Source organism: Balaenoptera acutorostrata, chromosome 1 (genome assembly GCF_949987535.1).
Source record: "Balaenoptera acutorostrata chromosome 1, mBalAcu1.1, whole genome shotgun sequence".
NCBI classification, from domain to species: domain Eukaryota; kingdom Metazoa; phylum Chordata; class Mammalia; order Artiodactyla; family Balaenopteridae; genus Balaenoptera; species Balaenoptera acutorostrata.
The window spans coordinates 152,467,556-152,482,761 of record NC_080064.1 but is presented as its reverse complement, the minus strand read 5'-3'; the positions used below and the strand labels follow the sequence as shown (position 1 = coordinate 152,482,761).

At 36.2% G+C, this 15,206-nt stretch overlaps 1 protein-coding gene across 2 annotated transcripts in view; it reads right to left on the bottom strand.

Annotated features, from left to right (window-relative positions):
• The window catches only part of INTS7 (integrator complex subunit 7), a 90,606-nt gene that overhangs the window by 19,497 nt on the left and 55,903 nt on the right, over positions 1-15,206 (bottom strand). For both annotated transcript variants that reach the window (XM_057526109.1, XM_057526120.1), the window contains 3 exons: positions 4,555-4,749; positions 3,891-3,994; positions 2,779-2,847 (listed from right to left, as the gene is read on the bottom strand). In XM_057526109.1, coding sequence (XP_057382092.1) covers positions 2,779-2,847; positions 3,891-3,994; positions 4,555-4,749 — 368 coding nt within the window. The remainder of the gene's footprint in view (positions 1-2,778; positions 2,848-3,890; positions 3,995-4,554; positions 4,750-15,206) is intronic.

Below are 15,206 nucleotides of genomic sequence, written 5' to 3'. Positions count from 1 at the left end.
TCTTCTCATGACTAGTAATTTTTGATTGGATGCTAAAATTGTGGACCTTATACATTTGAGTTTTTGGATTTTGTTGTCTTCAAAGAATGTTAAGATTTTGTTTTGGGGGACAGCCATTACTTCATAATCCTGACTCTGTGAAGGATTACTTAAGCTTTGTTAGGACAGGTCTAGACTAGTCTTCACTTTAGGGCTAGTTTAGCTTGATTACTAAGGTGGTGTGACCCTTCTGGTGTCTCTTCTGAATGCCTTGAGTGTTCAATTAGGTCTCTACAGTTTGGCCAGTTGGAACTCAAACATTTCTCAGCTCTGCATAAGCTCTGGGAATTGTTCAGTTTATAGCTTCCTGCTAATTATTCCCTCCCTAGTAGCTGTTTTTTGCCTGGCCTTGTGGGATTTCACCTTATATATGTACAGCTTAGCATTCAGCTAAAGATTCATAGCACTCTTCCTCTGGAAAGCTTCCTCTACCCCTGTACTTGGCCTGCAAATTCTAGCTTCCTTTGTTCTCTGAACCCTGATATCTATCTCTTCAACTAAGCAAGACCACCATGTTTTACTTTGGTTACTCCTCCCTGAAAGGCAGTCTAAAAAGTGCCTCCAGGCAGAGGAAAGCAAGGACTAGTGTAAAGTTTACCTTATTTGTGTCCCTTCCCTGAGAGATTACATTCCTGGGCTGCCTGTTGGCCAATGTCTGAAAACAGTTAAACTTATATTTAAACTTGCATATTTTATCCAGGTTTCTAGTTGTTTACAATAGAAGGAAAAGTCCCATACTTGAATGGCTTCATGACCAGAGCCATTCCATTATATTTTAGGCAGTAAAAATAAAGGTTAAGTGCAAAGCTAGAATAGAAAAATGTAATGGACAAGCATCTCAAAATATTTTTTCTTAATAATCCTAAAAGGTTGGTATGAGCTAGATAATAACATTTATAATTATAAACATAAACCCCATCCTATCCCACACTTACTGATACTGGCTCAAGCACAATGTTAGCTGCTAGAGAAGCTAGCTAGAAGTTGGATAAGACAAGGTCTCTTCTCCCCAGAAACCTTCTAGGCTATGAAAAATATACACAGATTTTTGTAAAAACTATAGTGAATTTTATCAATGTCATGCTTCACTCTCTTGAGGCTCTTTTTAGCAGCAGGTCCTTCTTTATATGAAAGGCACAAAATATACAGTATCAAGAAGAGAAGTTTCAGAAGGAATCTACTCTTTGCAGTTGTACACCAGTATGACTGAAACCCAAAGAGCTCTCCTTCAAGGTACAATCTTTCTTTTCCAATTTTTCATTGCTAGGAAGGGCAAAGCCTAGGGGAGTGGGTTTAGGGGATAAAACGGGATGGAGAAGAGTGAAGAAAGGTGGTAGGAAGTGGAGAGTGTGACAGTGAGAGTAGGATTTGAGAGCTGGCTAGATAACTCCCTTCACCCCATCCTTGCTGATAATGTGTTAAAAAATCAATCAAGAAAAATACTAATTTCTCTTATGTCAACCATCAGTACAATGACATTTGTGTGCTATGAGGTAAAATGAGTACGGCATGATCAGAAATGGCGTGAGCCTGGAAGTATCAATTAACTGGCAAAGACTGAAAAATATGGAGGTTAGAGAACATTTTGAAATTTTAAAGGGAGTAGCTTAAAAAAACAAAACAAAACAAAACAAAAACACTGGAAGTCTAAGGGGAAAATGAACATAGATCAAAGAAGGATAAATGGAAAAATAAGTAAAAATTAGTATGTCATTGAAATATTAAAATGAATCAGACGAGTGAAAAAAAAAAATAGCCAAGTGACCTAGTCTGAGAGTAGACAGCACTTTAAAACAGAAGGCAAGGATTTTGGTACTGCCTTGGAAAAAAATGGTGAGTCAATGCTTTAGGATAGAGAAATTTAAAATGCTCTGTTGATTATATTCTCTTTGAGGAAGCTGATCTTGGAATCACAGGCCTTACTAGATTGGAAATATATTACACAGTTGAAAATGCATGTTCCAAAACAGAATACTACAGTGGGAAAAAATAATGGACCATTCTTCAATAAAAATATTTTGAACAATTAATCAGTTAATTAGAGAATGGAGAAGAATTTTAATAAAGCAAAAAGTGGAATATCTTTTTGTTTGGGAAACCAAAGAATAAAAATTTCAAGTTCAAGCTTAATTATACTATTAACTCAATTTTTTACAGTGAAATTTAGTTGTAATATACCAGAAGAAAATGTTCAAATTCAAAGAACTTCTTCCTAGTTATTTAGAAAACAGGACACAGGAGGTAAGTAAACAATGGAGACAGGGCTTCCCTGGTGGCGCAGTGGTTGAGAATCTGCCTGCCAATGCAGGGCACACGGGTTCGAGCCCTGGTCTGGGAAGATCCCACATGCCGCGGAGCAACTGGTCCCGTGAGCCACAACTACTGAGCCTGCGCATCTGGAGCCTGTGCCCCGCAATGGGAGGGGCCGCGATAGTGAAAGGCCCGCGCCCCGCGATGAAGAGTGTACCTCGCTTGCCACAACTAGAGAAAGCCCTCGCACAGAAACGAAGACCCAACACAGCCAAAAATAAATAAATAAAGTAGCTATTAATTAAAACAAAAAAAAACAATGGAGACAGAAAATCTAGGTTTGTCACTAGCTATATGACCTTAGGCAAATGCTAGAGAAGTTCTTCCTCTTTGTTTCTTCCTCTACAAAACCTCTTCCAAAACAGTGTTGTGATGATTAGGTAAGATAACATATTTGAAAGTGTTCTGTAATATAAACTATTTAAATACCTTGCTGATTCTGGATCCAAAATCAGGGCTTCTATTGCGTGAGATATCAGTAAACAGCTCTGCTGCTGTCTGCATTATGTTAAGGTTATACATTATATATGATAATAGAGAAATGTACTATAGACTTTATATTATATGAATATTAAATAAGGCAAGATGAAAATCATATTCTCAGTGAAGGTAACCACATGTTATTGACTCAAATAGTCTGTGGCTCTATTTTTTTCTTTTTAAGGGATATATGTTGTCTGTGATAGTTCCAGGAAGAGTACTTCAGAGGTTAATGTTGGAAGGAGGAACCAAGCAACAGGCTTTGTGATTCAATCACAGAAACTTTTTTATCTATCTTGGATATAGGAGTTTCACTGATGAAAGTTTAAAACAACCACCACAATAAGGGTCTGTAGAGTGGTTACCCTGGAGGTTCCTAGGCTGGGGCTCAAGGGATCTGTTAACTCTCCTGAAATGGTATGCAAATTTTGGGGGGTATGTGCATATATGCATTTTTTTAGGGGAGAGGGTCCATAGTATTCATCAGGTTTTCAATCACTAAATCAAAATGCCAGGAATTACTGATTTATAGGTCCTGCAACTTAAAAGCAATTTATCTCTTCCCTCCTTTCAAAAAGGATCTGAGGCTGCTAATAAGAAAATACAGAGAACTTAAAGGGGGCTTAGGGAACATAAGTGATGACTGAAACGATTGAATATATCATTAATAAAGGTGATGGGAACTAGGGTTGTTAGCTGTGAAGAAAAGATAGGTGAAGCAAGACAGAAAATGGCTCTCTGGTGGAAAAATATTTTGTGCTGTCCATTGTAGCTCAAGTGAGCACAAAGTATTCAACACTGTTTGGACCTGGGTTTTGGATGCTCTTCCCAGAGGTGGAAAAAGACCACCACTGAGTCACCACTTTAAAAAGCCTGGTTGAAGTAAGAAAGTAAAATTATACTGCTCATACTAGGTTTCAAAAGAGAAATTATTATTTATGGTAAATCTGTAGGCTTATCTAATGTATATGAATATTTTAGTTAAGCGTATCTGAAATATTTACTCTACATTTAAAAGAATACTTCCAAAGAACAGGAAATATTGGGCAAGTTTAGGATACAGTTCTACATTCCTCAAAGTTGCGGAATCAGCATCAAAAGATGCCTGATAAAGATCCCCATATCGGGAAGCAAGGCTTCGGAATTCTTCCATGGACAGTTTCATCTATAAAGAAGGAAAAATATCAATTATGATAAATAAACAAATATGCTATCATTATTGTATAAACAACACAAAAGCCAAAACATAAGAAAACAATCCCCAAACAATAAAAAAAAGAAAAAATATTTCAACTCTTTTTCACTTTCAATTCATTCATTTTTATAAACCCTATTAAAGAAAATTAACAAAGATGGCAAATGAAACTACAAATGTGTACAAGATTACAATTTACACATGATGTACAGAAACAAAAAACATTGCATTTTTAGCTTCTTCAAAGTTTCACTAAAATAATATAGTTATAAACATCCCAAAGTTTCTTTAAAATGTATGTCCTTTCTCTTTATATAAATATGTAGCATCTAGTGAGGTATCATCAATCACTGTCATTTTAATAAGACTTCAGCCTGTTTTTTGCAACACAGATGAGTTTAGAAGTATTTGATGTTGCCTCTGAGTCAAACCGCTGATTTTTAAGTTTCAGAATTTTTCATCTCACAACTAACCTCAAAAACCTCTAAAGTGTAAATAAAAACTGCACTGAAAATAAAGTTAAGACATACCTGATTGGAGATGCGACCGCACCGCTGGAGGTCGTTCCCTAAGGTCATGGCAATTGTTGTGGCAATTGCAGGTGGCGGGCTTGTCTTGAGGCTACTACAAGTACAGATAAGTTGAGAGAAGGCTTGGAGAAGGTCAATCCTGAGCTTTACAAATTCACACTGAAAACTTAAAGGATTCAGTGGTGTACTGGCAGCCTGGGGAATAAAAACAAGCTATATTTAAGACAAAGTAAGCATAAAAGGAAGATGCTGAAGGACAAAGTTTGTCAGAGTCTGCAAAAGAGCAGTAGTTCTAATGATGGATAAACACCTACATTATTAGGGGAGGATGTAATATTAGAAAGAAAAACTTATTGTCATTAGCATCAACTCTGAAAAACTATGTTCCATCAACACTCAGGTTCCTTACTTCCTACACTTGCAAAGACCCCACAAGACATGGGTTAGCTAGCTAGACCGTCATCTGTAAGATATCATATGAGGGATGCTTCACAGACATTACCATTTCCCCCAAATCCCCTTATCACCTTCCTACCTTTCTAACCTGAAATTCGCATGCTGGAATCATTAAACAGAATTTTTTAAAGTTGGGAGGGGGAGAAAAGAAAGGTGAGGGCAGGAGAAGTATATTGTTAGACCGTCACTGTTAAAAAAGCATGCTGCTGGCAGAGGTGAGGAAAGAGCCAGCCAGACCATGTGGGGCCTTCAGACCACAGGCAAGGTTCTGGATTATATTTTAAATGCAGTAAAAAGGCAGTTTCAACAACAATAACAAAAACAAACAAACAAACAAAAAAGCATTTTGCCTCATGGCTGCTTTCTTCCATAACTAGCCCAGATTAATTTTAAAAAGAATGTCTCATTAGACACTTGAGAAGGCACAGAGAGGCCACCAAGGAATAGGTTATAACACACAAGTAAGTTTCAGTGAGAATGGAGGGGTGTCAGGGATAAATCTTGAATAGCAAAAAGTAGCATTAGCTAGGTAAAGGGAGCAAAGAATGTAAGTTAAGCCAGCGTGGGCAGAGAACTAAGACAACGTTTAACTATTTATCAGCTATCCTAGTGGAGAACCTAGCATGGTGCTTTCAACAAAAGGCGTACTAAAAATATGCTAACTTAACAATAAATGGAGGCATAATGAAATTAACTTTCTTCCCAGCATGACTCGCTTAAAACATGCCGATGCCGTTCTTAGATAGTATTTCACACTACTCTTTTAGCAGGAGAGCCTGGTGTGTGACTTGAGGTTCTAGAATAAGTTACAATATTATCCATCTGACCAAGTATTGACCTTAGTGTTGTTCTCTCTAGTTTTAAGTGTCAAATGATAGTTTTATTATTTGGTGGAATTCATATTTTACTCTAGGAAATAGTTCGCCACTTCCTGTATCCTTTATAAGAACATACGCTTGCTCTAGTATCCCTCTCAAATTGCAAAGTTACAGCTATATAAAATTATGTAAGCTAGAGGTAATAACTGTAATCAATATATTGAATTCTGTGGTTTTCAAACTTTTGGGATGTTTTGTTCTAATCATGAAACAGCACAGATTAGGGATATTAAAGAGACTATTTCAATTGTTTTTAATTTCTTGGAGATTTGATTTGCTCTTATAGGAAGATAAATTCCCCCTTCCTCTGCCCCTTAAGCTGCTACTTGCTATTTTTTATTTACTGCTTGTCAATAACTTTAGAAGGGTCAGGGATACAAGTGGGTATATATGATATATATACAGTTATACAGTGTAGACCATCTTACCAGACAAAAAAACATTTGCAATATTGTCCTAACATGCATTATGAAACTGAAAGCGAAGCAAGATGTAGTTATAATGAAAAAGATTTACTGCTACTCTGAATTTATTTCTGACTAACAAGAAATATTTGATGATATAAGATGGTAACTTTGAAAGTGATTGTGCATCTTACATCGTGTTATACTGAAGGAAAACAATGTTAGATATAGTATGCATGTTCAAAAGGAACAGAGAAAAGATAAACGTGTGATAAAGGTCAATCAAAGACTTTAAAAAGGTAACATCGTCCATGAGAGACAGAAAACATATAAAAATAAAATTTAGACTATAGCGCTATGAACAATGCCAATGAGAAATAAAAGGGATATTATTTACTTTTCTTTACATGGGGTCTAAAGCTTAAAACAGAAGTGGGTTCTAAGGTCAGCAGGTAAAGCAAAAATTGTATATAGTCAAAATTATCCCTGAAAATTCCTCAAGAAGGAACTACTTCCAGTAAACTTAACATAGGTGAAGGAACAGCAAACTCAGAGCCCCGGCGTACAAGCTAATTGAGAAGAACTGTGCCCACTGTTTAAACTGCTATTTTGTGTCCCCATTATTTAAATAGCTACTTTCCCTCATTCTTGTTTTTTCTTTCTTGATTTTTTAAAAGTCTAAACATACAGAGGTAAATCTGTGTTAAACACACATATAATGCTACTTCACTGAATTTCTGACTTGTGGTACATATTCTGTTTTCTATATGGAGCAGCTAAAAAAACCAATGTGGCTGAAAGGAAAGCTACTTGATAAACTCAGTTAAAAATATTTATATATATTGTGGTAAAGAACATGTGACAACCAAGAGTGAACCACAGTGCAAACAATGGACTTTAAGCCCCTAGTAACCACCACCCTACTTTCTGTTTTTATGAACCTGACCACTTTCATTTAAGTGGAATCATATAATATTTGTCTTCTTGTAACTGGATTATTTCACTTAACATAAGCTCAGTTTTTGAAAGAATAAGCCAAGCTTAAAGCAATGGTAGACTAAATTGTTTAAAACCAGACCTCCTGCTAAGAACAAATGGAAAACTGAGTAAAATATTATGAACATCTATCTAAAAGCACTGAAGAGCTACTAAGGCAACAAGGAGCCAAAATCATGGAGAGATGGGCAATCCAAGAAGATAAGACTGACATCTGGTGATATTTGCTAATTTGAAAGCTGCTCCTGGGAGTCTGAGAAGCTGAGCGGAGCTTTCAGCAGTCTCGTAAGACTAAGAGGGCTGTGGAAAACACTTCCGGCTTTTGGCTGTAACTTCAAAGGGCTATACCCTAGGAGTTAGGAGAACCAAAAATATACTGGCTCTTCCAAGGACTGAAGCTTAGCTCTGAATCAGTTCAATCCTTGGCTGGATTCAGGTAACCTGCCCTTAGCCTAACTGCCTGCCAAAAGCAAGAATGACATAATCATTGTAATTTTTCACACACACTGTCCAAAACTAACTAAAAAAATAACTGAGTATACAACAAAGACAAAATTCCTCAAACCGAAAGGGGGAAAAAAGGTCAAAGACACAAACCACAACAGATCCAGGTAACAGACTATCATATATGAATTTCAAGATAATTACAATCAATATGTTAAAGAACTTAAATGACAAGATAGAGAATCCTGGAGAAGAACTACAGAATATAAAATAACCAAATGGAAATTCTGGAACTGGAAAAACACAATAAATGAAATTAAGAACTTAATGAATGAGTCTGACATGCTGATTAGACACAACGTAAGTGAGAATTATGGAAATGGAAGATAGGTCAGAAGAAAATATTTAAAGTATGGAGAGATAAAAAGGTGGAAAATGAGGAAGAGAATATAAGAGATATATGAGTCATGGTAAAAAGAATTATCATGGGTGCACTACGTCCTAAATGAGGAAGAAAGGGACAGAAGCATTGGCTGAAGAGATAATGGCCAAATGTTCCATAACTGATCAAAGTCATCAAGCCTTATATCCCAGAAGTACTATGAACCCCAAAAGGCATTTATACGGATAGTAGTATAAACTGGAAACCACCATAGGCAACTTTTTGGTAGTATTTATTAAAGCTGAACTTAAGTGTATCCTATGGCTCAGCACTACCATCCAGAAGATATGCACACCTATACCAAAAGATGTGTGTAAGAAAGTTCATAGTCAAATTATTCTAAATAGCCCCAACCTGGAAATAACTCAAATGTTTCTCAAAAATAAAATGGATAAACAGATTGTTATAACAGTTATCCAAAAGAATATCACGATGAAATGAAAATGAACAAACTAGTGCAATATGCAACAAAAAGCATGAATGCATCACACAAATATAAAGCTGAGCAAAGAAGCTAGAATCAAAAGCATAATACTGCATGATTCCTTAAATAATAATGAAAAACAAGGCAAGACTAATCTATAGTTTCAGAAATCAAAAGTGACTTCTACAGAGAAAGGTAAAGGTAGTGACCTGAAGGGAAAACATTTCTTAAAGTGATAAAAAGCCACAAATCAGAAGATAATATTTGCAACTCATATAACCTACGAAAGACTGGTATCTAGAACATCCAAAATGAAAAGGCAACCTAATGAATGGGAGAAAATATTTGCAAATCATGTATCTAGTAAGGGGTTAATATCTAAAATACATTTAAAAACTCATACAAGTCAATAGTAAAACAACAACAACAAATAATCCAATTAAAAAATGGGCAGAGGGGCTTCCCTGGTGGCACAGTGGTTGAGAATCTGCCTGCCAGTGCAGGGGACATGGGTTCGGACCCTGGTTTGGGAGGATCCCACATGCCGTGGAGCAACTAGGCCCATGAGCCACAATTACTGAGCCTGCGCGTCTGGAGCCTGTGCTCCGCAACAAGAGAGGCCACGATAGTGAGAGGCCCATGCACCGCGATGAAGAGTGGCCCCCGCTTGCCGCAACTAGAGAAAGCCCTTGCACAGAAACGAAGACCCAACACAGCCAAAAATAAATTAAAAAAAAAAAAAAAAAAAAGGGCAGAGATCTGAATAGGCATTTTCCCAAAGACATACAGATGGCCTATAGGCTCAACATCACTAATCATCAGGGAAATGCAAATCAAAACCACAAGCACAAAAATCAACTCACACCTGTTATAATGGCTATTATCAAAAAAACAAGAAATAACAAGTGTTGGCAAGGATGTAGAAAAAAGGGAATCCTGGTGCACTGCTGGTAGAAATGTAAATTGGTGCAGCCACTATGGAAAACAGTATGAAAGTCCCTCAAAAATTAAAAACAGAACTACTATAGGGCTCTGCAATTCCACTTCTGGGTATTTATCTGAAGAAAACAATAATACTAACTCAAGAAGATATCTGCGCCTCCATATTCGCTGCAGCACTATTTACAATAGCCAAGATATGGAAACAATCTAAATGTCCACTGATACGTAAATAAAGAAAATGTGGTATATATACACAAAATGGAGTATTATTCAGCCATAAAAAAGAATAAAATCTTGCCATCTGTAACAACACAAATGGATCTAGACGGTATTATGCTAAGTGAAATAAGTCAGACAGAGAAAGACAATTACCGAATGATCTCACTTATACTTATATGTGGAATCTAAAAACAAAAACAAAAACCAAGCTCATAGATACAGAGAACAGATAGATGGTTGCCAGAGGTGGGCGTAGGGAAGTGCACGAAATGGGTGAATGGGGTCAAAAAGTACAGTTATAAAATAAATGAGTTATGGGGATGTAATGCACAGCATGGTGACTATATTGTGAGGAAGTGGCAAAGATAGCAGAGTAGAAGGACCCTGAGCTAATCTCCTCCCACAGGCACATCAAAATTACAACTATTTACAGAGCAAATATCAATGAAGGTGACCCGAAGACTAGCAGAAAAGAACTTCTACAGCTAGAGGTGTAAAGAAGGAACCACAGAGAGATGGGTAGGAGGGGTGGAAATATGGTGTAGTCAAGACCCATACCCCAGGTTGGTGACCAACAAATGGGAGGCTAATTACAAACTGCAGAGGTTCTCCTCAAAAAGCAAGGGCTTTGAGTCCCACACTGGGCTTCCCAGCCGGGAGCCCCTAGAATGCTTGGCTTTGAAGGCCAGCAGGGCTTATTTTGGGGGGAGCCAGAGGGCTGTGGGAAATAGAGACTCCACTCTTAAAAGGCACACACAAAAGAAATCATAGAAGGAAAAGATCAGAGCAGAAATAAATGAAATAGAGACTAAAAAAACGATGGAAAAGATCAATGAAACTAATGGCTGGTTCTTTGAAAAGATAAACAAAATTGACAAACCTTTCACCAGACTCATCAAGAAAAAAAAGAAAGGCCCAAGCCAATAAAATAGGAAATGAAAAAGAAGTTACAACCCACACCATAGAAATATAAAGGATCATAAGAGATTACCATGAACAATTATACAACAATAAAAGGGACAACCTAGAAGAAACTGACAAATTCCTAGAAATGTACAATTTTCCAAGATTGAATCAGGAAGAAATAGAAAATAAGAACAGACCAATTACCAGTAATGCAACTGAATGAGTAATTTAAAAAACTGCCAACAAACAAAAGTCCAGCACCAGATAACTTCACAGGTGAATTTTACCAAACATTTTGAAAAGAATTAACACCTATCCTTCTCAAATTATTCCAAACTGCAGAGGAAGGAATGTTTCTGAACTCATTCTATGAGGCTGGCACCACCTGATACCAAAACCAGACAAAGATACCACAAAAAACAGAAAATTACAGGCCAATATCACTGATGAACACAGATGCAAAAATCCTCAATAAAATATTAGCAAACTGAATCCAACAATACATAAAGAGGATCATACACCATGATCAGGTGAGGTTTATGCCAGGGACGCCAAGAATGGTTCAAAAATCAATGTTATACACCATATTAACAAACTGAAGAATAAAAACCATATGATCATCTCAACAGATCCAGAAAAAGCTTTTTGACCTAATTCAACATCCATTTATGACAAAAACTCTCCACAAAGCAGGTATAGAGGGAATACACCTAAGCATAATAAAGGTCATATATGACAAGCCCACAGCTTGTTCTCCACTCAATGGTGGAAAGATGAAAGCATTTCCTCTAAGATCAGGAACAAGACAAGGATGCCCACTCTCACCACTTTCATCCAATATAGTATCAGAAGTCCTAGCCACAGCAATCAGGCAAGAAAAAGAAATACAAGGAATCCAAATGGGAGAGGAAGAAGTAAAAATGTCCCTGCTTGCAGATGATATGACATTATATATAGAAAATCCTAAAGACACTACCAAAAAACTACAGGAACTCATCAATGAATTCAATAAAGTTGCAGGATACAAGATTAATACACAGAAATCTGTTCTGTTTCTATACACTAAAAAACAAACTATCAGAAAACGAAATTAAGAAAACAATACCATTTATAATCACATCAAAAAGAATTTAAAATACCTGGGAATAAATCTAAGGAGGGAAAAGACCTGTACTCAGAAAACTGTAAGACATTAATAAAGGAAACTGAAGACGACACCAAAAACTGCAAAGATATGCTATGCTCATAGCTTGGAAGAATTAATATTGTTAAAGTGCCTATACTACCCAAGGCAATCTACAAATTCAATGCAATCCCTATCAAAATATCAGATGGCAGTTTTCACAGAACTAGAACACATAATTCCAAAATTCATATGGAAACCTTACAGGACCCCAAATAGCCAAAACAATCTTGAGAAAGAAGAACAAAGGTGGAGGTATCACACTCCCTGATTTAAAACTCTACTACAAAACTACAGTAATCAAAACAGTACTGTTTTGGCACAAAAACAGACACATAGATGAATGGAACAGAATAGAGAGCCTTGAAATAAACCCACACGTATATGGTCAATTAATCTACAACAAAGGGGGCAATAATATACAATGAGGAAAAGACAGCATCTTCAATAAATAGTGTTAGGAAAACTGGACTGCTACATGCAAAAGAATCAAATTGGACTCCTTTTTCACATTACATACAAAAATAAACTCGAAATGGGTTAAAGACTTAAATGTAAGACCTGAAACCATAAAATTTCTAGAAGAAAACATAGGAAGTACACTCTTTGACAGAATACTGTCTTATTGAGCTAAGTATTCTCTGTCTTACCTAGCAATATTTTTTTGGTTATGCCTCCTCAGGCAAGGGAAACAAAAGCAAAAATAAACAAATGGGACTATATCAAACTAAAAAAGCTTTTGCACAGCAAAGGAAACTATCCACAAAACAAAAAGGCTGCCTACCGAATGGGATATTTGGAAACAATATACCTAACAAGGGGTTAATTACAGAGAACTCAAACAACTTAACATTAAAAAAAAGCAAAAAACCCAATTAAAAATGGGCAAAGGACCTAAAGAGACATTTTTCCAAGGAAGACATACAGATGGTCAAAAGGCACACGAAAAGATGCTCATCCAGGGAAATGCAAATCAAAACCACAATGAGATACCACCTCACACCTGTCAGAATGGCTACCATCAAAAAGACCACAAGTAACAAGTGTTGGAGAGGATGTGGAGAAAAGGGAAACTTGTGCACTTCTGGTGGGAATATAAATTGGTGCAGCCACTATGGAAAACAGTGTGAAAGTTCCTCAAAAAATTAAAAACAGAACTACCACATGATCCAACAATTCCACTTCTGGGTTTTTATCCAAAGAAAATAAAAACACTAATTAAAAAAGACATATGCATCCCTATGTTCACTGCAGTATTATTTACAATAGCCAAGATACAGAAGCCACCTAAGTCCCCATCAATAGACAAATGGATAAGGGAGAGGTGGCATATATATATATATACACAATGGAATATTAGCCATAAAAAAGAATGAAATCTTGCCATTTGTGACAACACTGATGGACCTAGAGGATATTAGGCTAAGTGAAATAAGTCAGACAGACGAAGACAAATACTGTATGATTTAACTTATATGTGGAATCTAAAAAACAAAACAAATGAACAAACATAACTAAACAGAAAGAGAGTCACAGATAGAAGAGGTGGTTGCCAGAGGGGAAGAAGGTGGGGAGAGGAAACTGCTAAGGGACATTAAGAGGTACAAACTATCAGTTACAAAATAAATGAGCCACAGGTATGTAATGTACCATATGGGGAATATAGCCAATAATTATGTAACATCTTTGTATGGTGACAGATGACAACTAGACTTATCATAGTATCGTTTTGAAATATACACAAATACTGAATCAGTATGCTGCACATTAGGAACTGAATTTCATAGGTCATTAAATGTAAATAAACAAATGAACAAACAAATTCATAGAAGAATAGATCAAATTTGTGGCTACCAGAGGTGGAAGGCTGGGTGGGGGTTGGGAGGGAGAACTGAATGAAGGTAGTCAAAAGGTACAGAATTCCAGTTATAAGTAAGTCCTAAGGATATAATGATATAAGGATATAAATATAACACAATAAAGATAACTAACACTGCTGTATCATATATATGAAAGTTGTTAAGACAGTAAAATCCTGAGTTCTCACCACAAGAAAAAAAATTGTTTTTTCTATTTCTTTAATGTATTTATATGAGATGACGGAAGTTCACTAACCCCATTATGGTAATCATTTCATGACGTATGTATGTCAATCATTATGTTGTACACCTTAAATTTATACAGTGCTGTATGTCAATTATATCTCAATAAAACTAGAAGAAAAAATAAATTAAAAAAATACTATATTGAATATTTGAAAGCTGATAAAAGAGTAGATCTTAAAAGTCCTCTTCACAAGAAAAAGAATTTTGTAACTACGTATGTGACGGATGTTAACTGTCACCATACTTACTGTAGTGATTTCACACTATATACAAATATCGAGTCGTGTTGCACATCTGAAACTAATACAATGTTATATATTAATCATACCTCAAATATATAGATATATAAAGTTTAATTGCATTAGTAATTTGGGAAACTCCAATCATAACTTCCAGAACATACCAAGTGAGGGGGAAAATGTAGAGTAACAGGAACTCTTATACACTACTGGAAGGATTGTAAATTTGTAAAACCACTATGGAAAAACTCCTGGTATTAGCTAGTCAACTGAAGATGTATATACCTTATGCAATTCCACTCCAAGGTAGTTATTTTAGATCAGTATCTCTTAATAGGGGCAGGAGTATCCTCAGCATTTCTGGAGATTAAGCATCTCCAGCCACTGACCATCACGCCAACAGCAGTCCCTCCAACCCCTCTATCACTGGGACAAACCCCTCACACATTTCTAAATTGGAGCAGGGGGCAGATACATAGTTCTGACTGAGTACCGCCCTAGAGAAAGGGTTTTCAATCTCAGTATACTAGTGACATTTTGGACCAAATAATTCTTCGTTGAGGGGAGATGTCCTGTGCATTGCTGGATGTTCAGGAGTATCTTTGGCCTTTACCCACTAAATGCCAGTAACACCTTGGCGAGTTGTGATAACCATAAATGTCTCCAGACGTTGCCAAATGGAGCTAAAATCATCCCCAGTTGAGAATCAGTATCCTAGAGAAACCTTTACATAGGTGCATCAAAATATGTCCAAGAATGTTCACAGCAGTAATGTTTTAATAACAAAAAACTGGAAAAATCAAAATTTCCATCAACATTAGAATGGGAAAATAAATTGATGTATAATCATATAATACATGGGTATACAGCAGTGAAACTGACCTAAAGCTTTATGCAACAAGATGGATGAATCTTAGGAATATAATTTAGATAACCAAAGCAAGTCAAAGAAAAATACATGATTCCTTTTTATATAAAATTCAAAAACAAGCAACATAAAACAATACCTTAAGA